This window comes from Ixodes scapularis, unplaced genomic scaffold (genome assembly GCF_016920785.2).
Source record: "Ixodes scapularis isolate PalLabHiFi unplaced genomic scaffold, ASM1692078v2 ptg000972l_1__unscaffolded, whole genome shotgun sequence".
Taxonomy (NCBI): domain Eukaryota; kingdom Metazoa; phylum Arthropoda; class Arachnida; order Ixodida; family Ixodidae; genus Ixodes; species Ixodes scapularis.
Window position 1 is genome coordinate 1,061,090 of NW_024610076.1, and position 26,327 is coordinate 1,087,416.

General features: G+C 48.2%; 2 protein-coding genes across 2 annotated transcripts in view; one reads left to right on the forward strand and one right to left on the reverse strand.

The window, feature by feature from the left end:
• The window catches only part of LOC8030249 (hydroxyacid oxidase 1-like), a 47,628-nt gene that overhangs the window by 15,662 nt on the left and 5,639 nt on the right, over positions 1–26,327 (forward strand). Inside the window, exons 3-5 of the mRNA XM_040212488.1 lie at positions 11,325–11,571; positions 17,829–17,983; positions 19,141–19,232. Coding sequence (XP_040068422.1) covers positions 11,325–11,571; positions 17,829–17,983; positions 19,141–19,232 — 494 coding nt within the window. The remainder of the gene's footprint in view (positions 1–11,324; positions 11,572–17,828; positions 17,984–19,140; positions 19,233–26,327) is intronic.
• On the reverse strand, positions 23,486–24,969 carry LOC115315965 (E3 SUMO-protein ligase ZBED1-like). The gene has a single exon (XM_040212472.3). The coding sequence runs from the start codon at positions 24,765–24,767 to the stop codon at positions 23,595–23,597; it is 1,173 nt and encodes a 390-aa protein (XP_040068406.3). The 5' UTR covers positions 24,768–24,969; the 3' UTR covers positions 23,486–23,594.

Below are 26,327 nucleotides of genomic sequence, written 5' to 3' on the forward strand. Positions count from 1 at the left end.
GCACTGCGACTTTGAGGTCAAGCTTGTACATCTACCATTACAGAGTCCTAAATGGATGCCAATTGCTACTGATGACCTTATGAAGGTGAAACGTCCCTGGATCTAAAGGGAAAATCTGATTGAAGGCGAGCTGAAGTTGTTTCTGACTTTATTCTCTTATGACTTGAAAGTAATCTGCCTGCTTCATGAACTTTGAAGATGCAAAATTTGTTTCCGTAACTGTCCCACTTCAACGTAATGTGCACATTGAAACCTATTCCTTTTCTTTTTCTGTTTTTTGGCGAGAAAAAAAAAAAGCCAACGAATCTCCCTCTTCCTTTTCGCAATGGGGAGGTGTGGAAGATTGATTGGATATTTTATATACGCAACCAGTTTCATAAGTGAATGAAGATAAAAGCAGAATACATGTTCACAGATTATTTGTGAATCCTTAGACTTGGTGAAGTGAGTAGTTTATGTTCGAGTCATGTAATTATAAAGTCAAAACCAGCTTTAGTACATTTTTAAAAGCCTTTTAGACCTGAGAGTTCTGCTTTGACTCGGCAATACACAACTCACCTTTGTTATTCCTATAGCACAGTCGAAACTATAAACACGAGCATGTTGCCTGACCAATGCTTGAACTGCCGTGAAATCGACGAAGTCCCTATCCTTCGAGAACAAGTGTCAACGGGGATAGTCGAAAGACCAGGGTATTTATTGCACACGCATACTTGATTTCAAGCTTGCAGATTGAAGCAATTGTTTATTGAATCCATTCTTGTATTGGTTTATATTGTATTGGTTCATATTCACAGTATATTTATTTTTCATTTCAGCAAGGAATAATTTAGAGACAGATGTTGGTGTTCAGGCGTGATGCTTTTATTTTCGTAACATGCAAGAGTGCAAAAAATTAGACTTGGCTTTGTCAGCTGATCTTTTTATGTATTCTTCCAAACAGCATAGCAAGCAATAATACAAGGGCTACAGCTGCAAAAGTGGCTACACCTGGCACCTCATTTGTTTTATAGCGTGTACAGGTGAGACACTATACTCCGTTTCACGGTCACTTGGCAAACATTGCAACCCAATAAGAGCATCGGAGCCAGGCACATGACAATACTCCACGGTCGAGTCCTCGTTATCGCCACAGCAAGAGCGCCATCCGCGACAAAACATAGTTCTTGGCTTTTTTTTTTTTTCTCTTCTTCTTTTAGTAGTGTTGCCGTCTGATTCTTCGGACCGCAACACTACACGACACTGAAGAAAGACTAAGACATATGTTACTTATTAACGACACTTAATATAGATCAACACTTTTGAGAAAAACATGGCTTGTGATCGACGTTCAAACAATCGTAGCCGTGAATCGACCACTTCCGCTCAAAACATCGCCCTAGCATTAGCACCCGCCACAGATTCATGGGCAAATTGAGCATGTGGTTGCCTCATAAAAGTGTTACTGAAGACATCGCTACTCTAGCGGACGGTAATGTTGCTGCAGTGGACGTCCATCCGAATTCGTTTGGTTTCTGAGCATACGACAGCCGGTTCTGGTGGGTGGTCCTTGCATTTGGCGCGGTGACACGGACGCTCTTGTGACATGCTGCCATGTGCCTCGCTCCGACATTCTTACTGGGTCGCAGGAGCCGTAGCCTCCACAGTTCACCAAGCTATCGTGAAACAGAGTGTAGACTAAGTTGTCTGCTAATGAAAGTAGCGTTGCCAGCATCATGTATTATGTATGAAACAGTGTATACTTCGAGAAAACAAATAAAGCCATTCATTATTTCCACTGATTGTTTTAGTTCATTAGTAAAACTTGGTTCAGTGAACTTTACATTTCAGCATTAGCATGGACACAACAGGTAAGGTCAATTACAAGTGCTTTAGAGCAGTCCATACAGTTTCCAAGTGGTTCATGCAAAGCAGCTGACATGGTATTACCCCCAGGAAAGAGACGAGACCTCCTTGATGAATCTACTTCAGCCGCAAGGCACACCAAACTGAATATTGGCGCTTCTAGGAAATTGGGATCAACCAAACAATTCCATGGAAAGGTACACCACCAACAGCTTTGGTGTGGGGGTGAGCCCTATCTGCAGCGACAATACTGAAGCCTCGCAAGCCACCATCACTAACACATGCGAGTAGTCACTCAGTGCCTGGCATACTTGGGCATTGATGCAACAAGGAAAGATTATCAATGAGTGGACTAGGAATGTGGATCCAAATGGGACTGTCTTCACATTCTTCCCAATCGCTGTATGACCACCATCCGTTGGAGTGTTTCTGGATGTCAACAGCCCATCTGGGACCTAGAAATGACAAATGATATTAGAAAGTTTGTCACTTACACACTCAGTCCCAGTCTGCTGAGCGAACAAAACAAAAATATGTATATGTTAGCCATTGTTTACTCCCGTGTCAATTCCATGGGGCGCTCATTAGCTAGGCTTGGATAGTGCACGATATCCGAATTTTCATCTTGGTATGGGAACGAAAAAGGAGACAAGCGACCCACAAAAACACGTCAGAAAGATCGTGACACTGGCGACGAGGAACCGTGGCACTGGAGGCTACCAACGTGCACGGTTCGGCCCACGCCGCCGAGAGAGTCGCAACACCGCGCCCCGCTCCTGTCGCCATGCCGCTGTACGGGAGGCTCGAGCCGTTCGAGGGAGATGGGTCCGCCTGGCCGGTCTACGAAGAACAAGTCCACGTGTTCTTCCGGGCGAACGACACGCCGGAGGAGAAACAACGGGACATCTTCCTGGCCAGCTGCGGGACCCGCGTCTTCAGCCTCCTGCTCGACCTCCTCAAGCCGGCCACGCCGCACGTCAAAACGCTGGGTGAGCTGCTCGCCACGCTGCGCTCGCACTTCAGCCCGGCGCCGTCCACGCTTATGGAGCGTTTCCGCTTCAACAACCGGAGCCGCCAGGACGGGGAGACCCTCGGGCAGTTCGTCGCTGCGCTACGAGGGTTAGCGAGCACCTGCGCCTTCGGCGACCAGTTGGACTCGCTACTCCGGGACCGGTTCGTCTGCGGCATCAACAACCCTGCCATGCAGACGCGACTCCTGGAGCTCCCCGACCCCTCGCTGGACGACGCGGTGAAGGCAGCGCTGGCAATGGAAGCAGCAGCGAAGGACGCCAGCGAGATAGCGCGTGCGGCCGGCTCACCGTCGACGGAAGCGGCGGTGCACAAGATGGCGGCAAGGAGCGGTGCCTGCAGCCGCTGCGGTGCTGCCCACTCCCCCTCACAGTGCCAGTTCGTCCAAGCACAATGCTTCACGTGCGGGAGAACTGGGCACCTCGCACGTGTCTGCCGAGAGGGGAGGACGAGCGGCGGCCAGCAGCAGCAGCAGCAGCAGCCTGGTTCAAGCCCGGGTTCCAGCCAAGCCCGCGGCCAGGGTGGTCGTCGCAAGAGAACGCGGCGGGGACGAGCGGCACCAGGCCCGGGTTCGTCTTCAGCCAGGGTCCACGTCGTGGCCGAGGACCCGCAGATTTTCGACGTGTGGCACACCAACAGACTTCCATCGTCTGTGCCACCATACTTGGTGTCCGTCGAAATCTGCGGCCACCCCATCACCATGGAGCTGGACACGGGGGCCAGCGTGTCGGTCATGCCCGGGAAGCTGTTCAAGCGGACCTTCCCTGGCGTGTCCATCGAGGCGTCTGACGTCATGCTGCGCAGCTACTCCGGGCAGCTTTCCCAGGTCCAGGGCCGGGCCCAAGTCAGCGTTCGCCTTGGCGACAGGGAGGCAATCCTTCCCCTTTACTTAACCAAGGGGTCGTCGCCGACGCTGCTGGGCCGAAACTGGATTCACTCGCTGGGTGTTCGGCTGCCGGAGTACCAAGAAGCTGCGCTGCACGTGGTGAACGACGTCCCGAGCCTCCTGACCGACTTCCAGTCCCTGTTCCAGCCGGGGGTGGGCACCTTCGCCGGCACGACGGTCGGCATCCACATACCCGAGGGAACCCGGCCTCGATTCTTCAAGCCGCGTCCGCTGCCGTTCGCCCTGAAGGACGGGGTCACCCAGGAGCTGCAACGGCTGCAGCGAGAGGGTATCCTGGTGCCCGTCAAGTCTTCCGAGTGGGCCGCACCAATCGTTCCAGTCCTCAAGCGAGACGGCCGCGTCAGGATCTGCGGGGACTTCAAGGTCACCATCAACCCCGTTGCTACCGTCGAAAAGTACCCGCTGCCTCGGGTAGAAGATCTCTGGTCGGCTCTGTCCGGGGGACAGAAGTTCTCCAAGCTCGACCTTCGAGATGCCTACCAGCAGCTGGTACTCCAGGATGCCGCCCGGAAGTATGTCACCATTTCGACAACCATGGGACTCTTCCAGTACACGCGCCTACCGTTCGGCGTGGCCTCAGCCCCAGCCATCTTCCAGAGGGAGATGGACAACCTCTTCAGGGGCATGAGGCACGTGGCGGTGTACTTGGACGACATCCTGGTTACCGGTACCGACGACGGGGACCACCTGCAGAACCTGCGCAAAGTCCTGACACGATTGCAGGACGCCGGTCTCAAGCTGAGGCTGGACAAGTGCATGTTCCTGACCCCCAGCGTGGAGTACCTGGGACACATCTCCCAGGCTGGCCTGGCCCCGGCACCCCGCAAGATTGAGGCCGTGCTCAAGGCGCCGAAGCCCAAGAGCAAGAAGGAGCTTCAGAGCTACCTCGGCCTCATCAACTTCTACAGGAGGTTCCTGCCCAACCTTTCGACGCATCTAGAGCCGCTGCATCGCCTACTTCGTGATGGGCAGCAGTGGGCCTGGAAGAAGGAGCAGGACTTGGCCTTCCAGCGCAGCAAGGAGCTGGTCGTTAAGGCTCCAGTGCTGGTGCACTTCGACCCGGCCAAGCCTGTAGTCCTCACTGTGGATGCGTCGCCGTACGGGGTAGGAGCCGTCCTGTCGCACCGGGGTCAGGATGGTCAGGAACGCCCTGTGGCGTTTGCTTCTCGTCGACTACATGCGGCGGAGCAACGCTACAGCCAGCTCGACAAGGAAGGCTTGGCCCTCATCTTCGGGGTCCAGCGCTTCCACCAGTACCTGTGGGGCCGGCAGTTCGAGGCAGTCACGGACCACAAGCCGCTGCTGGGGCTGCTGGGACCTGACAAGCCAGTCCCAGTGCAAGCCTCGCCTCGTGTGGTACGCTGGGCCTTGACGCTGGCAGCCTACAGGTACAAGCTGGTCTACCGCCCTGGGAAGGACCTGGGACCTGCCGACGCCCTGAGCCGCCTGCCCCTGCCGGAGGTGCCTGCTGCCGTTCCAGAGCCAGCTGACGTTTTCCTGCTGGAGCGGGCCTACCCGGGGGTGCTGACCAGGACTGCGGTGGCGCAGGCGACCAGCCGGGACCCGGTCCTGTCTCAGGTGGTCAAGGCGGTTGCCCGAGGGGAGGAGCTGCGTCACCAGGCGTACAGCCACAAGACCGCCGAGCTGAGCTTGGAGCAAGGCTGCCTCCTGTGGGGTTCCAGGGTGGTGATTCCACAAAGTCTGCGGGCCAAGGTGCTGCAGCTGCTGCACGCGGGGCATCCTGGCATCGAAAAGACCAAGATGGTGGCACGGTCGCACGTTTGGTGGCCTGGCTTGGACCAGGACATCGTGCACCAGGTGCAAGGCTGCCAGGTCTGCCAGGAAAACCAGCGAGCCTCGCGCCGCGTGGAGATCACCCCCTGGCCGTTCCCAAAGAGGCCGTGGTCCCGCTTGCACGTGGACTATGCGGGACCCTTCAAGGGCCACTACTTCCTGGTGGTAGTGGACGCCTTCTCCAAGTGGGTGGAGGCACTGCCAGTCACCAGTCCCTCGGCAAGCGCGACCATTGCGGCTCTGCGGCAGGTCTTCGCGGCGCAGGGATTGCCGGACATTATCGTGTCTGATAATGGTCCCGCTTTCGCCAGCGCCGAGTACCTGGACTGGCTGCAGAGGAATGGAATCCGCCGGATGCTGGTTCCGCCGTACCACCCCGCTTCCAATGGTGCGGCCGAGCGAGTGGTCCAGACCATCAAGGACAAGCTCAAGAAGAGCCAGCCCGGGGATTTCCGAACGCAGGTGGCCAGGGTACTGTTCCAGTACAGGACCACACCCCATGAGGTCACTGGCCGTGCCCCCTGCGAGCTTCTGCTGGGCCGGATGGTCAAGACCCCCCTGGACGTCTTGACCATCCGGCCCAGCAGAAGCTCGCAGGGGGCACGGCCAGTGACCTCATGGGGTGTGGTCCTGTACTGGAACAGTACCCTGGCCACCTGCGTTCGGAAATCCCCGGGCTGGCTCTTCTTGAGCTTGTCCTTGATGGTCTGGACCACTCGCTCGGCCGCACCATTGGAAGCGGGGTGGTACGGCGGAACCAGCATCCGGCGGATTCCATTCCTCTGCAGCCAGTCCAGGTACTCGGCGCTGGCGAAAGCGGGACCATTATCAGACACGATAATGTCCGGCAATCCCTGCGCCGCGAAGACCTGCCGCAGAGCCGCAATGGTCGCGCTTGCCGAGGGACTGGTGACTGGCAGTGCCTCCACCCACTTGGAGAAGGCGTCCACTACCACCAGGAAGTAGTGGCCCTTGAAGGGTCCCGCATAGTCCACGTGCAAGCGGGACCACGGCCTCTGTGGGAACGGCCAGGGGGTGATCTCCACGCGGCGCGAGGCTCGCTGGTTTTCCTGGCAGACCTGGCAGCCTTGCACCTGGTGCACGATGTCCTGGTCCAAGCCAGGCCACCAAACGTGCGACCGTGCCACCATCTTGGTCTTTTCGATGCCAGGATGCCCCGCGTGCAGCAGCTGCAGCAAGACACTGACAGCGTCGATGTGGTTCGAAGATACACTGCGCAACACATTTTGCAGAAAGGCGGCATCGGTACTTCGTTGGCAATTCAATAATACTGGGTAATGTGAAACGGCAAATTTGTACTGTCCGAGTTGGTTCACTGTATTACACGTAACAGCCATTCCAACTTCATTCCTGAAAGAAAAAAAAAACGATCCCGTTTTTGTGGTAGGTTTTGAGCTCTGTGCTTTTCTACAGTGCCATGATTACAACCGTAGACTGAAACTACTATACCAAATACGATGTATGACTATACTGCGTCTCATCTAAGTGCGAACGAAGAGAAAATTACAAACGCGAGAACGCACTGCAAGATCGCACATGGCAGTTATGATCAAAGCTCGGGACTCGCCCATGTAGATTTAACTTCGATCGCATTTAAAATGAAACGGAACATAGTTTATACGGCCTCCGTGCAGTTTCGAGTCGAAATTCCTAAATATCACCTGCGAAAATGGGCTTCGGAGGATCGCGAAAACACCACATTCTCGGCTGTTTTTCGCCGGTTCATTCTAAACGCTAAGCTTTCACAACTCACCGTTGTCTGATTGACAAGTTACAACAAATTTCGGTAAATTTTCGAGTACAAAATGGAGTGCGTTTCCGGCATACGACGCACCATTCATCTCCGTTCGTTCGTGGGCTTCGTCAGCCGCCATATTTTTGTTTTTGAAATTTAAATTAAAAAAATCTCCGAACATTGTTGGTAATTTTTAAACAGATAACGGCAAGCTATAAAGGCTTGGCATCTGGTCCAGACCAATAGTGGTATATTCGAGCAGAAGCTGAGCGTTTTACGAGGCCTACTTTATGTTTCCGGTGGGAAAAGAACACTAATGTTAAAAAGTCTCTAGGAAACATTTACTTACAGTTCTCCCAACGCAATGCGTTTCTGTGTAGTTTTTGGTGTTGTTTCAAAAGAAACAAAAACATCGCATCTGGTATATTCTGCGCTCAAGCATAACAGGTGAGGCACGACATATTTTAGTGCTCTACTGCTGCATCGTTTGTTTGAAGATATTCTCAAAACTCAGGTACATACAGTGGACCTAATTATCGGAGGCATGATTCCTATGCTTCCGGTAAATAAAATTAGGCTTCCGGACGGTAATTTTGCATTCCCTCTATTCTATGTCACTCTAAAAAAGCCCGTGCATTGACTTTTCCGCACAACACTCGGAGAGTCATTCACCGCAATTTAAGGAGGCAGCTCAGCGAATGACGATGCCGAAACATATGCTTAGACCAAAAAACGCAGTCTGAGTTGTCACATTGAGCAATGAAAAACGTCAAGCTCGCATTGTCTAATGTCACAACTCAGACTGCGTTTTTTGGTCGAAACATATGTTTCGCTAAACTGCCTACGTAAGTTGCGATGATTGGCTCTCCGAAAGTTGTGCTGGAGAGTAGAGGCGCGGGCTTTTTTAAAAGGCTCTTTTTACTTGTCGACGTCAAGTCTCTTTGCCAAAGCACGAAGGTCCAAGAGACTAGGTTTCGCATTTCAAACAGCGGCAACAATTCAGAGCGTCCGTCGGCCTAGATTTGAATCCTGGCTGCCACCATGTCATAAAACTTTGACCACTAGACACGTGAGCGTACAAAATTCTGCGGACTTTACGCAAAACTTAGCCGAGATTTGTTATGCGATCGCTGTAAACAACGTGATCAGCTATTTTTCGATACTGTTAGCCCCAGGGGCCAGTTTCCAGCTCCGCTAAAAACCCAAAATACAGCACCGCGGCTGGCAGCATCTAGCAGAAGCATTGCGGAAGGGCCCGAGTTTTGTCGAAAAAGCATATTTTGAATTCAAAACAAACGAAACATAAATATCTCGTCGGTATCTTTATTAAATAGACACTGACACCCCCCCCCCCCTCCCCCCGCCCCCCCCCCCCCCCCCCAATTTTTTTTTTTCATTTTTTTGCCAGGCGATTTATTGTGGTTGTAAGGGTACTACCCAATTAATATTTTGCTACAGAGTCCCGTATTTTTTTAATAAAGCAAAAAAAAAAAAAAAACACAGCTGCTCGAAACTGAAACCGAAACCATTGCAACGCACGGAGATGTCGAGAGAAGAGAGTGGGTGGCGGAAGTCACGTGGCTACACCCGGCCGTGTGATTTTTTTTTTTTTTCTTTTGCTTTTTTTCTTTTCCGGGTGGAGCAGACGAAATGCGTTCGGGATTCGTTCACCGTGCGATTCGTTTGCAGTTATGTTTGTTCCGTTCGGTTTTCTGTACTTCAAGATTAGTTGTTTTGTACATTTAAGTGTTGGCAATTGGTAGTGAGTGCCCGTGCTGAATTCCCGTAATCGGCTCCGAAAAGAATACTCCCAAGATGTTGCGTGAAGAGCTGCCTCACATCTGAAAGTGGCATTGTGCGGCAGGGGTGTCAAAAACGGAATCCCATACCATCTAGTTCAGCGACGTATCGTCCACAATTGTTTTACTTTTTTTATGTGATAATTGTAAAAAAAAAAAAAAAAACGTAAACATCGCAAAATGTTCGAAAACAAAATTGGTACGTCCACACAATGGATCGAATCTTTGCCCGCTGCGTGTGAAGCGGCCGTCTTTCCACTGACCTATTGAAGGAACTCTTTCTTCCGTAGTTATGCCAGTTATGCATCCGGTCGACTGTACGTCGGAAGGTTTGCTGCCGATTTCCCTCCAGTACATGCACTACCGGCGTGAAGTCGGACAGCACCATGCATTGGCCACATTTGCGCCAAGTAAAGAAACTGTACTCGTGCGTATTCAACTCGATGTACGCAACTACGCACTTCGTGCTTGACGTTTGAGCGAGCGATGTCTTCAACCACGAGAAGGGACGACGGCTCGGCGACGTCTTCGTGCAATCGGGTTGCTAATCGGGCGTGTCGTACGGGATTAAATCAATTATTTTGATCGGTCCAGAATTTCGCTTTCGAAGGAAGACAGAATTCGTTGGTACCGTGAACAACAGCTCTGAAGTAGAGGTCCCACGCCCATCTTCCGCTGCCACCCGCGGGTCCCACGAAACGCGAAACGACGCCATGTTGAGAATTATGCAGTGAACGCACAGAATGCTTCCGGTTGTCTGTGCAACCTTTTTTTTTTTTTTTCAATCAACGAGTTTGCAGCTTTTTGGAAGCCACAAGAAATGGGTTTGATACGTTTTTTTATTATTTTTAGTATTGACCGTGTGCCTTTTAGTGACCCACGACTTCGAATAAAATTGGCGGTCGCGTCGAAGCCTTAGAAAACGGCCCGTGACCGGGGAAAACAAAGTTAGCGCAACTCAAACCGGCCACTTCTCGATCGGCAGTTTTCGGGCGGAAAGAAACTGAATTTCGAGGCGCAAATTCTGTTCTGGGTAGTTGTGCTCTCATATGTAACTTACAACTAAAAACCTCGGAGAGCATAAATACCCGATCAGTGTCCCTTTAAGGATCGGTACTTCGTTCAAATCTAGACGTAAAATTATAACGTCGCGTGCCTAGTGATAAAAAATGCGCAACATGACGGCGGCCGGTTGGAGGTCACTTTCAGCTGCCACTTTATCGCTCTATGCCCATTTAACTCGTTGGTTTCGCGCACAGCGTTTAATCCAAATTCCTTAGTGTTTTTTTGTTGTTGTTTTTTTGTGCGGGACTGGTGTAGCCGGCGAGAGTGAACTCACAAATACGACGAATGCCATGACGGTGCCTATTTCACGCTGCTTGATGTGTTCCGTCGGATCGTAGCAACGGCTATATATGATCGTACCTAATGTGAAACAGAGTAAGCGTGTTTCAATAGCAGAAATGTGCGTATAGTGGTCAGAATCGAAAAGGAGCGCGTCGTTCCGAGCCTTCGACCCGCAAAAGAAAGCCGCCATAACCGGCTCCCGTGAAAGTGTTGAAGCTGCGGTTGACACTGTGCTATAGTACATCCGAAACGAAATTTGACCACCTTAACTGAGAACACGTGTCTCCAGCTTCGTCACCCGTACGAACTCTCTCGGTGCATCGCACTTGTGTGCCCATACTATACCTGGGGCCCTAAACTCGTCAAACACAAAGATGGAGCAGAAAGTTCGCTCTAAGCCCGCCGATTGGACGTCGGCGAAAAAAGCACGAAGTCATCATCGTAAAAGGCCGATCGGTGCGCTTCGTAAACTTCGGCCCCAACTTTGTTTGACGAGTTTAGAGACCCTGAACTAAACGAAGCGTGCTCACTTTCTTTTTCTTTCTCTCATACTCAGCAATTTGATCCAAGCTCTAAGTTAATGCCGTCCGAAGGAGCAGTCATTCATAAAGTCTTCCAGTCAAACTCCGACGTAGCTCTCTTTGGACTCTGTGCTCAGCGGTAGCTTCTCCTAGAGGTGACGCCGAAATTTCGTTACCACGTCGGCCCTGCTTTCTAGGAAGTGTTTCTGTGACCCTCCCAGCATGCGGGGACAAAAAAGCCTAAACACTTTTGCGGAAATTTGTTGGGAGATCACAGCAGGATTTCTGCTGAAGCCAACTTACTGTCCCACGTACTCTTGTCGCAGCGGCCCAGGCTGCTGGAACACTCATGACGCTGAGCAGCTTCAGCAATGACTGCCTCGAAGACGTGCAGCGAGGAGCTCCAGGGGGACTCCGCTGGTTCCAGCTGCACGTGTTCAGGGACAGGGAGTTCACCAAGAACCTCGTGGAACGCGCTGAGAGGTCCGGCTACCGCGCCCTCGTGCTCACCGTCGATATGCCCTTGGCAGGGGGACGTAACTTTCGCAAGATGCCCGACTTCTGCATTCCGGAGCACATCAGGTGTTTTAAACTCCTAAAACTATGTGCCGCCCGGAACCTTTTAAACTTACCAAACTGTACAGACTTAAGTACAAAGTAACCTGGCCATCTTATAAGGCAGCAATGGGAATGTACAATGGGAAGACAACAAATTTTCGGAACGTGTTATATACTTCATTTGACTATAAATGGACAATCCAAGTTCATAAACATCCAAACACAGACGCACATAGTAAAAGTGAATATCTACAGCGATTGATTGACTTAGTCAATCGTGTCAATCGAACAAAAAAAAAAAAGCAAACGCCGTGACATTGCACATGTCACTCTACTTGATAGGCCCCATCAACTCGTTGTGTCGGCCGCACTCAGAGTGAAATTGACACCAAGGTCTAAAGCTACTTGAGCTACACAAAAATATGATGCACTAAAATTATACTTGGTTTCGTCGTCAGACAAAACAAGCCGAAGTTCGCTCATGGGTCTCTAAACTACTAAACCATAAACCTGAAGCCGAAACTTTGCGAAACACGTCGATTGGACTTCGGCGACCAAAGCGCGTTGTCGTCGTCGCCAACGTCTAATCGCCCCGCTTCGTAAAATTCTGTCCAAACTTTGTGCCCGCCGAGTCTAAGGTCCGGAACGTTTCGTTGGGGTTCCTTCAGCGCTTCGAAAAGGATCTGAAACGTCGGCTGCCTCTTTGCAGGGGCGGATCCAGACCTCGGTGTAAAACGGCGGGGGGGGGGGGGGGGGGGGGGGGGGAGTGTTTATATTTTTTGTGGAGTTATCGTTTTTACTAAACTCTGATAACATAATATAGATCTTGAGAGCTTTTGTATCGGTTCATCTGTCGGGGATGAACTCTTTGAATTAAAACCTTTCGGGCGACCACGCTAGAGGCAAGTATCTAAAAAATTGCGGTGGCACTATCCTTTCTGAAACTTGGGTTTCAGACCAACACTACGTGAGCAGTCGATTTAGGGCAGCTTAAAGACATTGCCTTGGCAGACATTCTGGTTGGAGCTAGTGCTCAACTGCTGTGGCAACGGGAAGAGCGGCTTAAATCAATGGAGCGAGTACGTTGCAAACCAGCGACAAAAATGGCCCGGCGGCTTCGACGCTGCTCGCGGCGTCAAAACAGTGTAGACGCAGCGAGCGAAACGAACGCTGTCAGGCAAGTTCGTCGGTTGTTCGCCGTATATTTGGAATGTCCAGAGCGCAGCACATGCGGCATTGCCAACCCGAACTCGTGTTTTCACGTGTTCTGGATGCAACTCGAGAGAACGAAAGCGGATAATTGTTGAATATGTTTGAAAGCATGTTGCAGTTCGGCAACTATAACTTTTAAGCTTATACAAGACCTTAAACCAGCAATGGATCCTTCCAAATTATGTTAAATTGCAATTCGTCTGGATATTTTCTGTATGAAAGGAACACTTGTTTCTGGGTAGTTAGCTCATTCGTCAGGGTCGAGAGGACAGGTGCAGAGATATGATGGGGCAGGGATGGGCAAAATACATTCAAATATGTATCGAAATACAAATACAAAATACTTCGTCAAAAATATATTTAATTATAAATCTAACTACATTTCAAAAAAAAGCATTTAAATACAAGAATCAAATACAACCAAATGGATTTGGTCTCCTCCAAATACTTTTTCCAAATACATTCCTCAAAATTTGCGTCAGCGACTTCAAGGCACCTGCAACGGGTTTCTGGGTATCTCTAATTAATTTTGCATCGCACACTCGGGATTTAGTGTGCGAGGCTCCAGTAACATAATAGAAATATAATCGCAAAAAAATGTAATCAGCTTGGACGTAATAGGTGAAAAAAGCACAGAGCTTCAAGCAGCTTTTTTTGTCGATTACATTTTGGCATTAGATCAACAAAGAACCGAGACGACCAAGACGCGCAGCGCTAGCTAGAGAATTTTTTATTGTTCCAACTCGCGCCAGTTAACAAAATCTGGACGACCCTGATATTTAGAATGTTCCAGGCAAAAATATGGATGAAAATCAGGCTGGAAAGCATCACAAGTTGCCACAGGCACTTAGTTAGCCAGTCTGCCTGTGAACGTCGATTTCGTCACTATTCTTGCCCTGGACTAGCACCGTAATCACAGTCACTAAACGCTTGTGCTTGATTGAGAGACACTGCATTCGGTGCAGAACGTAGTTTTCTTCCTGCTCTGGACAGTGACAATAAATTTGAGGGATGTATTTTCGCCCACAAAATTGTAATTAATTACAATTGTATTTGAAATACCCATGTTTTAGTATTTAAATGCACACGTCAAATACATTACCCAATTTGTAATTAAATACAAATGCAAAATACACAAAGTATTTGAAATACGTATTTCAAATACTTGTATTTGAAATACTGCCCATCCCTGTGATGGGGCAGAGCGGTTGTCCGGTCGGCGAATCTCAACTGGGCTAAAGGCCGATCACGACTGCAGCATGGATGTTTGGGAGCCGGTGTTCACTCGAACTGGCACAGGCACTGTCTATTTAATTTTCAAAGGGGCTCGTTTTTCCCAAGTCCCTAAGTAGGGAATTCGAAGCCGCAGTTGCAAACCAGCAAGCCCCGCCTCTGTTCCGTTCGACACACACATATTCGCTCCTGCAAAGCCGCGCGAAAGCACTGCCGTCAACCCACAGAAGTCGCGTTTAACTCGAAAAGTAAAGACGGCGCCAAGGGGAGACAAGGGGTAGCGCGCGCCTCTCCTAAAATATGTCCCGCCACCCTAAGTTGAAATGGCATTGTATACAAATAAATGCCTGCGGCGTCGGCTTGAGGACCCCGTGTAAGCAGCCTCCTGGTAGAGCGCTCCACCTGTAATGGAGAGGTCCCGGGTTCGATACTTGGACCAGGCGGATTTTTTCGGTCGCGCAACACTCACCTATAGCTGTGTTTCGTACCGTTTATCTTTCTTTTATTAGCTTCCTGCCACGAGAAGTCGTACCGCAGGCAGTATGAAGCCCATGTAGGCACCCTAATCTCCCCCTTCTGGCGCTCGTCGGCTTCTTTCTGTATTCCGCGCTGCGGCGCTGATCCTCAGTGCGGGATGGAGGCGAGGACGAAAGCGGGCTTATGTTTAAGCCAAGGTCGTGGGGAAGTCCGGAGCGTCTTCAGGAGAAGCTCAGACCCAGACTACACTGTACCCAGAGCATTTGCTTCCTCTCTCAGTTGAGAAGAAAAGCAATTGGTCACCTGGTTGTACAAGCTGCATCCTGCGTCGATTGCTTACGTTTTTTCTTCGAGCTCACAAAGAACCCCGGAGGGAAGGGGGGGGGGGGGGGGGGGGGTTACCTGGCGAGGTGTTTGGGGGGGGGGGGGGCGATCGCCCCCACCGCCCCCCCTTGGATCCGCCACTGCCTCTTTGCGGCTATCAGAGGGTTCCTTTCTTAGAAGGAGGACACTTTTGCAGAAAGGGATATATATATATTTTTAATGCGGAAGGTGGCATAAACGCAAATAAGCCGTTTAGCCACATTTGCTTGAGCGGCGTCGGCGTCGCCGTTGGCGTAAGCGCGCGCTGCATTATGGGAAATGCCCCATAGTGTACCGCGATGACGCGCGCGTTGCATAATGGGACGTTTCCCACAATGCACCGTGCGGGAGGCACTTGGAGGGGGAGGACGGAGGAGGGGGAGGAAAAAGGAGGAGGAGGAGGGTGAGGGGAGTTGATGAGGAAAGAGGAGGAGAGGGTATGGATGAGGAGGAGGGGCATACCGTTCCTTTCGTACCCTCCGCTCCCCCTCCTCAAGAGCTGCGCACTAATTCAGCATGACAGGGAATTGTGAACGTCTCATTTTTTGGGATTTGAACTCAAAACAATTTCGGAATATGAATCTTGTGAAAAAAATTCAGAATGAGGTAGTACGGAGAATGTCATTCGGGCGCAATTTTGTTTTTCTGTAGGAAAACTCTTATGCTGACCGCTAGTCTAAGCTGTATTCTCGTTCGCATCCCCAACATCGTCTTTGACATTGCAAGCTACGTGGAATCATGAACAGATTTAAGTCGATGTGATATGTAAACCGAAAAAACGGGCCCAGTGCCTAAGCAAATTATTATCTCCCAGCTCAAGGAAAACACTCAAAGAAACTTTCTGCTGTCTAAACAACAATAAAAAAAAGAAACTTGTTTAAGTCGATTGCATTTTTCGCTGCATACTGAATACCCCCGTTCATAGTTCTGCGCATTGCGATGTAAAATTATCCGCAAAATTTTCACGATACTGCTGAAATATCTCTTCACATGTTTGTCGGAGTGGAGAAGTTCGTGAACTCGTAGATTTAACTTAACAGTTAACAGACTCGTAACTAACTAAGCTAGTTGAGATTTGTTTAAGAGTGGCAAACATTAGAAATTCCATGTCTCCTTGAGCCAGATTAGGGTTCTTGAATATTATACTCTCTTGAAAGCTACAACAGCGCGGTTGATGCTCCGCCCACAGGACAGAGGTGGCTGTTTCAGCTCCTTCCATTTCTGACGAAAAAGTACTTAGTCTGCTCAGCAAAGTCGGCTTTATGTGAGAGCAAGAGGCGTATATCTCGATGATGGTGAAGTGAGACGATAAGTTCGTCCTGCCTGGTTTTCGAGCTCGGCGAGGGGTAGGTGAAAGCGGCAGAACGTGTAGACCTTGTCATAGGGCGCCTTCTTGTGAGGTAGTGTAGGAAAGCGATATTCATTTCAAGCTCCCCATGCGACTTATTCCTACTAGGAAAGGTTAACGCGTTTTAAGATGAATGAAGTCTTCTTTGAAGGCGTCATTTCAGTCCGCAGGCTTCATTTCTGCACACGATAAAAAAAGATGGAATTTCAGTGGACCTACTCTGCCGTGGTGGTCTTACTCGAGCAAATCCTAAGCAGCGCACTGATTTTTTGTGTTAACATTACTTCAGATAGGCCACTGCAAATAAAATTTAATTCTATAGAATCATGTGAAATAACATGATGCAGGAGTCAGTATAAAAACAAGCAAAGAAAAGTGGACAACATTTTAATCGAACTGCTCGACGGTGCAAAGCAGAAAAATTAGAATTCATGTGCGAAAAATAAAATAGCCCGCATTCCCGAACGTGTGATAATTCTTCTGGGCTATTTTAGAAAACTAGATTAATTACTAAACGCAAAGGCTGGTACGGGTTAGGGATTTACCCGGGGTACACAAAGACCGTAATAAACTAAAGAAAACTGGCTATGAAACTGCGGCATTGAAAACAATCTTGTTGCTGGGTGCACGCTGCCATATGCTGAAAGAAGTGCGTTCTTAAATCAAATGAACGTTAAAAGCAGGCGTAGTAATATACACTTCGGTGGGGGGGCATGCTTTCTATCTATAAAAAAATAAAAAAATAAATCGAGAAAGAACTTTTTTATCAGCAGGCTACGCACTTGCATCTCTTGCCCTTTGGGCTACGCACATGCATCTCATTCTCTCACAGGATTTTAAATTTGTTTTCTCGCATCGAGTGCCGTCAGATTACGTCGAAGTGAACTTTGATCAGTTGACATAACAACTTATCAACGCTAAGTCGCGCCAAAATTCTCCATTGCGCCGGGACTTTGAAGACAGGCGTTGAAGAGATGGGACGTAGAATGACTGCAGATGAAGACTATGCGCCTCACGTGGCCAATAAGGAGCACCAATTCCCTGATGAGTCAAACACTGTCGGCTAACCCCACCCGCAAACCGCGATCTCATATAATGGCTGGTTTCTACACTTATATTTTGTTGCAGCCGATGCGTTGGACAGCCTTCTAGTCCCTTTCGACGAAAGACTACAGTGTCCCGCTGGCACCATCTGTGATGCAGTCCTTAAACAGCATTTAACTAGATAATGAAGGTTGTTGTTTTACTTACGTGATCACATGTACGTACGACCTATGAGAAATGGTCGTTTGTAAGATTCCCAGAGTTTGTCTTAAACCCACGGGGAACATAACGCGCAAAATGTTAGGAAATGAACGAAAATCACAATTATTCAAGAGCTACTCGATGGATGGTGCCAGTATGTTATCTCGTCGTAAGGGAGCAGAAGGCTGCGCAACGCCTTTGGTGGCAAACAAACACAAGCACGTGAATTAGCCTTAGCTTGTTTCATAATCCTCACTTTTACCTGAGTCATTGAAAACTCGGGTACTTCGCTTCCCTATCAGCCAATTAAACTTCGCTCTCAAGTCCTAGGAACTGAGAAGCAGCTGGCAACATGTCCAGGTGTGTCACTTTACCAACTCCACTTTTCTCGCAGACATGGCGACTTTTTGGGGACCTCCAGGAACGAAGACGCAAACCCAAAAGTGGCGGCCTATGATGACCTCCCCGATCCTTCCGTCACCTGGGCGGACGTCACGTGGTTGAGAAGCATCACGAAGCTGCCTGTGGTAGCCAAAGGAATTTGTTCAGGTTCGTTGCTTCTGCACACAGCTGTTCTTGAAGATGACATATGCGCCGGGCGGTTACTAAGAATGGATCACCGAACGGCAGGTAATACATAATAAGAGATGGCGAAGTGACAGAGGCGGATCAGTGAGGATGTCTAAATAGATGCAATATTCAGAATGAGCCAACTAAAACAAACACACAAAAAACGTGTGTTTACTTTTTTGCAGAACTCGGACACCGACATTTACGGCGAAGAATGCAAAAAATTCCAGCGAATGAAAGTGTTCAAAATCTTATTAGACCAAAGAAATAAAAAAATTTTCAATCTGCGGCGGGAGTACAGCATTGCGCTCCTTGCCCTATCACACGGAACATTCCATTTTGTCTCCTAGCCTATACTTCGTTTCTCCTTAGGTCCGAGCGCGGCCGATGTTATGAGCCGAAGGGCCAATCAAACAGCGAAAAAAGCGCAACGTCATGGCGTGCTCTCTGCGCCTGATAGGACTAGCCGGTGGAGCAGCACGCACAGAGAGACGGCGAATAGCGGCTGGTCCTATCAACTGCAGAGTGCATGCCATAACGTTGTGCCTCTTTCGCTGTTTGATTGGCCCTTCGGCTCATAACATCGGCCGCGCTCGGACCTAAGCTGAAACAAAGCATAGTATTCTAAGTTTTGTAATTCTCTAGGATCCTTGTAATTGCTCGCTGTGGTTGGATGCCTTCGAGTTTTGTAGAAAAGTGAACTTATAGGTGGTTTCTTGAGTGCAGCGGCAGGGAATCCACTCCGGAGAAGGCAGCCGCAGACACACGCCAAGGGATTTCACTAAGTTTGCTGTTAGTAAATTAGGAACTGTAAATCTGCTCAAAGTTATCATAATAAATATAATTTTACCATAGACTTATACTTTTATGAGATGCTATGGAAGCCAAAAACTGCACTCAATTTTGCAAGACGCAGCATTAACCTCGTAGACATGCCTTACTATTACAGTCTGAGGCAAAGCAGAAGGCAGGCAATGACTGGCCCTTCGCCAGAGCTTTTTATTGTCGCATAAATATTTAAGTAAATGAGTTATTTTGAAGATTAAATTGGTCAATATATTCCGCTACAACATGATTACTTCTGAACTATTTTTAAATGATTTTGTTCATTCGAGAAATATTTTTATCTTACCCAGACGAAGACGCAGAGGAAGCCATTCACTACGGAGTTTCTGCAATATTGGTTTCTAATCATGGAGCAAGACACCTGGATGGATTACCTTCGACAGTACGTCCCGCTCTATTTCTGTTTTATAGGCTAAAGTTTTCGCTAGACTGTTGGCTATTAACGATAATGATGAGAGGTTTAGCGGCGCAGCAGCAACGAAGGTTGTGATGCGACGAGCTCGACACATTTAGGTCATGTTAAAAAGACATTTAAACCTACGGTGAAGGATAAGTCTCGTGTAAATGTTACGCTTTTTTAAAGAAATTTTATTACACAACTGAAGAGAACTATAGTCTGGGTCACACTGCTTATTGGCGGCGAGATGTTTTGGTGGCACCCTCCTATGGTTACCTTTCGTGACGTCATTACCTTATGAACAACAAGTTTGGAGGTGCTTGTAAAGAGCATGGTGGAAGCTTGAAGTCATAGCACTCTCAAAGCAACACTGCCAACACCGTCAAAATTGAAGCTTTTCCATTCCCCTTATTTCCGTCTATGGGAAATACTTTGCTGACGTCAAAGTCAGCATTCGGCCTATCGTCGAAGACCGATCGCAGCGTCGCTTTCGATCGCTCACGTCGCCAATAAATCATACAAAAGAGGCTGCATACAGATTCGAAAACGAGTCATCACAAAATGCGTGCTTCGAATGCAGCATGTCAATGCGTTCGAGGACAACACCTGGCACGCGGCATTCGAACCATAGATATAACGGTGACTCGTGTTTTCAGACTGTCTTTTTTATGATGCATGAGCAGCGTGACCCCGGCTTAAGGGTTCGCACGAGAAAAACGCATGGTGTGGAGTCCGGAGATTAGTCGTCGGATACAATTAGTACGTAAATAGCGTCCCTCTACAACTGAAACACAGGTTGACATGTCTTAAAACAGTGCACGCTTTGTAAATGTTTGCAGAAGATTTATCGGTAACCTGCAAAAAAATTATATTCTAAAAAAGAAGCTTGCAAAATATCCTTTTGCTTTCGAGGATTGATGCGCAATATCAATATAGTACCAAGTGGCTGAGTTCTTTGGACTTAAATTTGTTTTGTGTTTGGCAATTTAGGACTCTGAAAGATATGATACAAGGTATTGCCATCGTAAACCGGAGACACGAAAAAATAAAAAAACGGACAAAACAACAACAAGTCTCAATACAAGGTATTGCCAAACTTGGTACTCTTTGGTCAGAATTTGAATATGTTGGGTCCAAACTGCCGAAGCGTCATAGTTAGGCCTCACCTCTGGTTGTTCGGAAATGTTACCTGGCAACTTTGTGCCTAAATTGCCAAACGCCCACTAGAGTGAGGCCATACATTTCAGTTTTTCAGTTGCCATCTGGACTTTTCAGGCTACAACTCCCTAGAAAATATCAGAATCAAGTTTCATTGCTGGTTGTTGGGTTGTCGCATGGCATTTTTGGCTTATATATCTGGCATTTGGGCAACTATGTGGCGATGAACAGTAAAGCTACACGTGACATTTCACCGGCTGCCTGGCGAAAAAAAAAGTACTTTGGCCGTAATTAACACTTTAGAGAAGAACCTTATTCGACGCAGGTTGGGCGCATAGGAATGCCAAGCTTGGGACAAGCTAGGGTTTTCACCGCTGTGCGGCATGTGCTTAATGCATTCATGGAGACTTCACTTAGAGGCGTTATAATCAACAGCAACTTGACAGCTCCTGATTGCTTAAATTTTGCTCTATTTTATCGTTCACCTAAAACAGTCAAGATTGAAGATGAGTGTTAGGCAATTTTAACATCCTATAATCATCGCTGAAGCATGCTTATTTCTGGAATGTCGTGCCCACCACAGTGCCGTTAGCCTCACAAAACGCCGTTTAACCGTCGCCGTAAACGGAGTTTTCGTTCGTTTACAGGCAGAGAGTTACATCTTAACAAAACAATGCTTGTCGGCAATTTCTGTTTTGGTGCTCCATGCCACCATCTTGTATATCTTTGCCTGTATTAACCCGCCGTAATAGGGAGATGAAACAAATTTAATGCGTTAAAAACTAGAACAAATTTATAAAATAAGTTACAGTGATGCCATATGTGCTTATTATTCAATTACTGCCAATGTTAGATTATTTACGCAATATTAAGTTATTGAACGTCTAGTAAACGCCATTTTTGAACTCTTTGTGTTGCGTAGAAATTTTACACTTCAGTGCTGTGTGCAAGGAAACTAATTAACTTGTATTGTAAAGCATGCTTGAAGTGTGCAGTACGTTTCATGCAAGATATCAATTCTTTTTTTGCTTCTTTGAAATGGGCGGCTCAGTGTGCTAAACTACCGAAGCTCGGTGCACGTGTACAAAAGCTTGTACTGCAGAACCCAGGGATATTGAGATCAATTCTTCACCTCTTTCCGTTTCAATCTGAATAAGCACTGTACCTGGTGCGGCCGTGCACAATCACTAAAGCGTAATGCACGTTAGAAACTTTGGGCTTGCACTGATACTGCACTGGTGAAATTTCTCATCTACAACGGAGACGCCATTGAAAAGACTGTCCGGTCAATTTTTGTTTTCGAGAAAACAATTAAATCTTGTTTTAACTATATTTAGGTAGACCACCCGCGAAATATCCGAATTTTACATCCTCCTACACGCAAGAAATTGGATTTTAAAGTTTTCCCAAAACGCGTAAACACTAAACGGCAACAAAAATGGCAAAAACAGCAACGGTGGCAACTGTGGAAGCTCTAACGTAACATCAGGTAATGAGCCCGGTTGCGGTGCCTCCGGACTGCTGTACTGTAACTTTTTGTTTTTGTTTTATTCTTTTACACTTGGTTGCTTTGTTAGACTAGGTCTTCGTGGATTTCAGGGGACTCTTGTTGTGCGGTTGGTTGAAACAGCCCTCGGACTGCAGACAAACGATGTCCTGTCGCCGTGTGAAATAAAATCGAGCTGTCCGCGCGAGAATGGGGCCGCGACCTGTCCGGTTCCAGAATGGTTTCGGTTTTGTCGCATAAATATATTTTGAAAATACCACTGTTCCTCTAGCATCAATTTTCCATGACCTTGCAAGACCTTTAAATAGTCTAAAAGTCTAAATTCACGATAGAGCTCACCTTTAATGCTATTCGTATGCGAAATGGTTTCGGTTTCGGTTGCGCCGCGTAGACATGCTTTATGTCTGTAACTGCTGCACTGCGATCAATGTCTCATGATCTCGCAAGACATTCAAATTTCTGCGTTCAAATTTCTACGTTGACGGTAGAGCATCTTTTTTAATTCTCTGTCTTCAACAGTAATGTCTCTAATCGATGTGATTGATCTCGTGGACTCCAGCTTTGTCCTCAACACTACGTTATATGGCGTGACAGTACGCCTGCTAGGAAGCAAGCGGCAAAGGAAATATTTTCGCGTATCTCGTGCATTTATCTACCCGCCAATGAGCTTGAAGGATCATGGCCCCTCCCTAGCTGACATGGTTTCCTGCAATTTATATTGTCCATTCATTAGGGTGCCCCTTTTGTATATTTCTTACTTTTTTGAAAGCGTGCTGACGTTCATATAACTACCAAGTGTTTATAGTTATGCCACATTTCAGACGTCTTGGGAACCATCCAGCAGGGAAACCCATGTTTGTCAAGTTTCAACACTTTTGCTTTTGATAGAACTCATCAGGGCTGGAACATTGCACATTTGAGCTAAAACATTTTATGAACACCATCTTGCCTAACTTTATAACTCAAAATTGAAGTCCTCCGACCACATAAATATGTACAAAATGTATTTCAGAACTGACTTATGGAACGATTAAGCAACCAACAAGTTTCAAAGAAAACTATTTTTTATGTTCCAAAGGACAGTAAGGGAAATGGCGTCCGGGTCTCTGGAGAGCACTTTCCATTCTAACGTTTTGAAGGTTTCAGTTCCTAAGAAATGTAAAAGCGTCAATCGGTAAACATTCCCAAAAACCTACAAGACAAGAACTCACCCTCCTCAATCCAGATTCACTCAGCGACATCACCGTGTAAACGGTGCAGTGGGTTGGTGCGGCGGTGGACATCACAAAAGGTCCCCGTGAATACCGTGTACTTTGCAAAAATCAGGTTCCCCTGGAGGTTACCGGTTCCCAAACATTGTTTCAGAAAATAAATAATAATAAAAGGCGTCTACGCGCACGTCTGGAGACCAGATGTTTTACCGCAGAGTCACACAATTTGGCCTGAGCACTTGCCGCAGCGCTGAGACTGACATACATATAATGGCTTCGAATTAGGGCTGGGCGTCGATTAAAAATTTTAACCCGATTAATCGCTACCCTTTAATCGATTAATTAATCGATTAATCGGTTGACTTTAGTAAAAAGCAAAAGTAGACATTTTGTCCTTACAATTTGTTTTATTGTATGATAAACGGCGCATATATACAAACTTAATTGAGAATAAACGTTGATGTAACGCACTCACAGATCACAACCCCAGCTGCGGAGGCAAAGAAGTTTGTTGACATTTTCCGGCAGGAGCGAGTTTCTTTGTTTGTTGACGATCATCCCTGCTGCGCTGAACAGACGCTCGCAGGGCGTTGAGGTGACTGGGACACACATCACACTCTTCACAATTGGCACAATTTGAGGAAACAGGGAGCCCTGAGCTCGCCACCACTGTAGTGGGTCCAGTTCATCGTCCGTCACCTCGGCCATCGATCGATAAAGCGACACTTGGCAGGAGATGGTGGGTTCTTCATTTTCCTCCGTGAAAACGTATTTTCTTTTTTTCTTGGGCGTTAGATCAGTAGAATCGTCCGAAGACGCATGTGTTAGCTGGGAAAGCCTTTCCCACACAAGTTCGCGGCGATCTTTTTCGATGCATGCGAGGCTCTTGAAACGAGGATCGAGACACGTTGCCAGTTCATAGTCGTTGTATTGCGGCCACGCGCGAAGCCTCTCATCGATAGAGTCCACTAGCATGGCCTTGAAGCGGCAGATAAAGGCAGGGTCACAGTCATTCGTCTTCATTTTATTCTTTAGCAGTTTTAAGGCTGGAATAAGTACAGACCGAGTAACGTACTTGTCCCCTCCAAGGAGCTCCGTAATGTCGAGCAGGGGCTTCAAAACTTCCCGAAGCTGCTCCAACATGTCCCAATCGACGTCTGTGAGGTGGGGAATCGACGATTTAATGGTACTGCTGTCCTCCATGGAGCGGCGCAAAGGCTCCTTCAGTTCAAGCAGGCTGGTTATCATTATGTACGTGCTGTTCCACCGTGTTGCGATGTCCTGCTGAAGCTTCTTCTTAGGTGCTCCGAGTTCAGCGGCATGTTTTGAAAGGACGGCCTGGTTGTTCGAACTGTGCTTAAAGTGACCCACAGTACGACGACAGGCGGCTAGCAGTCGCTCCACACCCGTCACGCTGAGCGCCTTGTGGACGCACAGCTGAAGCGTGTGAGCTGCGCACTTCAGACTCTGAAAGTTTGCTCTCTCCACCCCAAGACAGATGTTGCGGGCGTTATCGGTACAGACAGCTTTTACCTTTTCAACGATTCCCCAATCTGTAGCAGTCTCCAATACCTCACTGGCACATTGTTCCGCTGTATGGCGCTCAGGTACGTTTCTCACCTGCAATGTTGCCGATCGAAGCATCCAGTCGTCGTCGATCCAATGCGCCGTTATCCCGAGGTAGGCGTCATTGGCGATGGAGGTCCAGAAGTCCGCTGTTAAGCTGATGAAGCTGGCTGCCGAGAGTTCTGCTTGAAGACGCTCCCGTCTCGAGGTATACAGGGCATCCACCTTGGCACTCACTGCACGACGGGACGGCGGCTGGTAAGACGGAGAATCCAAGGCAATCTGAAGAACTTTCGCTAGTCCGTTATCTTCCACAATGTTGAGAGGCCGGCTAGAAGAAACAAGCCAAGATGTAAGGGCTTGTGCAATAGTTTCTTCTTTCTTCAGAGAAACCGGCCTCGAAGAGAAAACGTCGATAGTCGTCTGCTTTTTTGCAGATGATTCTTGTTGCAGCGAGATGCTTGGGTGCTTAGCTCTGAGATGGTATTGAAGCGATCTTACACTTCCGCTATATGCGAAAGCTTTTTTGCAGATGAGGCAGTGAACTTTCTTTAAGTCAAAAACTTCGCCCGCGGAGTTTACTTTAAACCCGAATTTCCCTGAAAGGTTGCCCTTCATACTCCTGTATTCGTCCATGCCTGCGCAGGGTGTTGTGATGAGATACTTCTCAAACAAGTGACTGCGGCGCGACATGAAGGGAAGAGGAAAGACGGGGGCAAGGGAGACGGGGATAATTGGGGAGCGTCGATCCGTCGAGGACGTCCCTGAAGGTGTTATAGGAGTAGTACATGAAGGACAAAAACAGGATGAAACATCTTCGTCGTTCATGTAACTTTACCCGCACGCTCTAATTCCACGACGTCCTTGAAGCTTTCAACAAACAGAAAATCCCCGGCGAAGGAAAGGCCCCTTTTTACGGAGAAAAGGGAAACGAGCCCATCCGGCTGCGCGCGGCGCCAACTCGTCAAAGACGACGAGAGAACGGGGGAACATCTGGAAGCACTTTGCCACGGGCATTGCAGGTCCGCCAAGGTCGTTGCGTCAAGAGGCAAAGGCGACGCTGAGAGAGAAATTCCAACCACACAAATAAAACACAGGGTCGAATACTGAAGCAAGCCACGACCACGGCCGGCTTTGCACCACGCTGAACGAGCGGAGAGACGAGCGAGGTCACGTTGTAGCGACCGCAAGGACGGAGCATAACCCACAATGGGGGTCAAGGCAGCCTTCGGAAGAGCTCTAGCTTTGTCGCTGCAAATCCGTAAGCCAACATGCTTGCGTGCCTTCAAAAAAAAAAAAAAAAAAAAAAAGCTGCTGCGTGTGCTCAAAAAGAGCGCGTAGCTATAACGTCCAAATTCATGACCGAGGTCACCGGACTTCCGTAAAGCCTGCTTTCATTCTGCTTCTGTTTTCGCTTTTTTCTTCCAATCCCGCGCGACTCACGACGAATGATTTGTTTGTTGGGTGTTACCTACGAGGTGAACGAGGAGCAAGTTTGTATGTTCGTTTTAGAGGGAACGGCAGCAGGAGAAAGGAAAAAAACGTAATTTTATTTACTTTGGTTCGCCTCATTTTAACCGATTAACTGGTTAAAAAAATTGATCGCGATTAAAGCATTAATCGATTAATCGGAAGGTT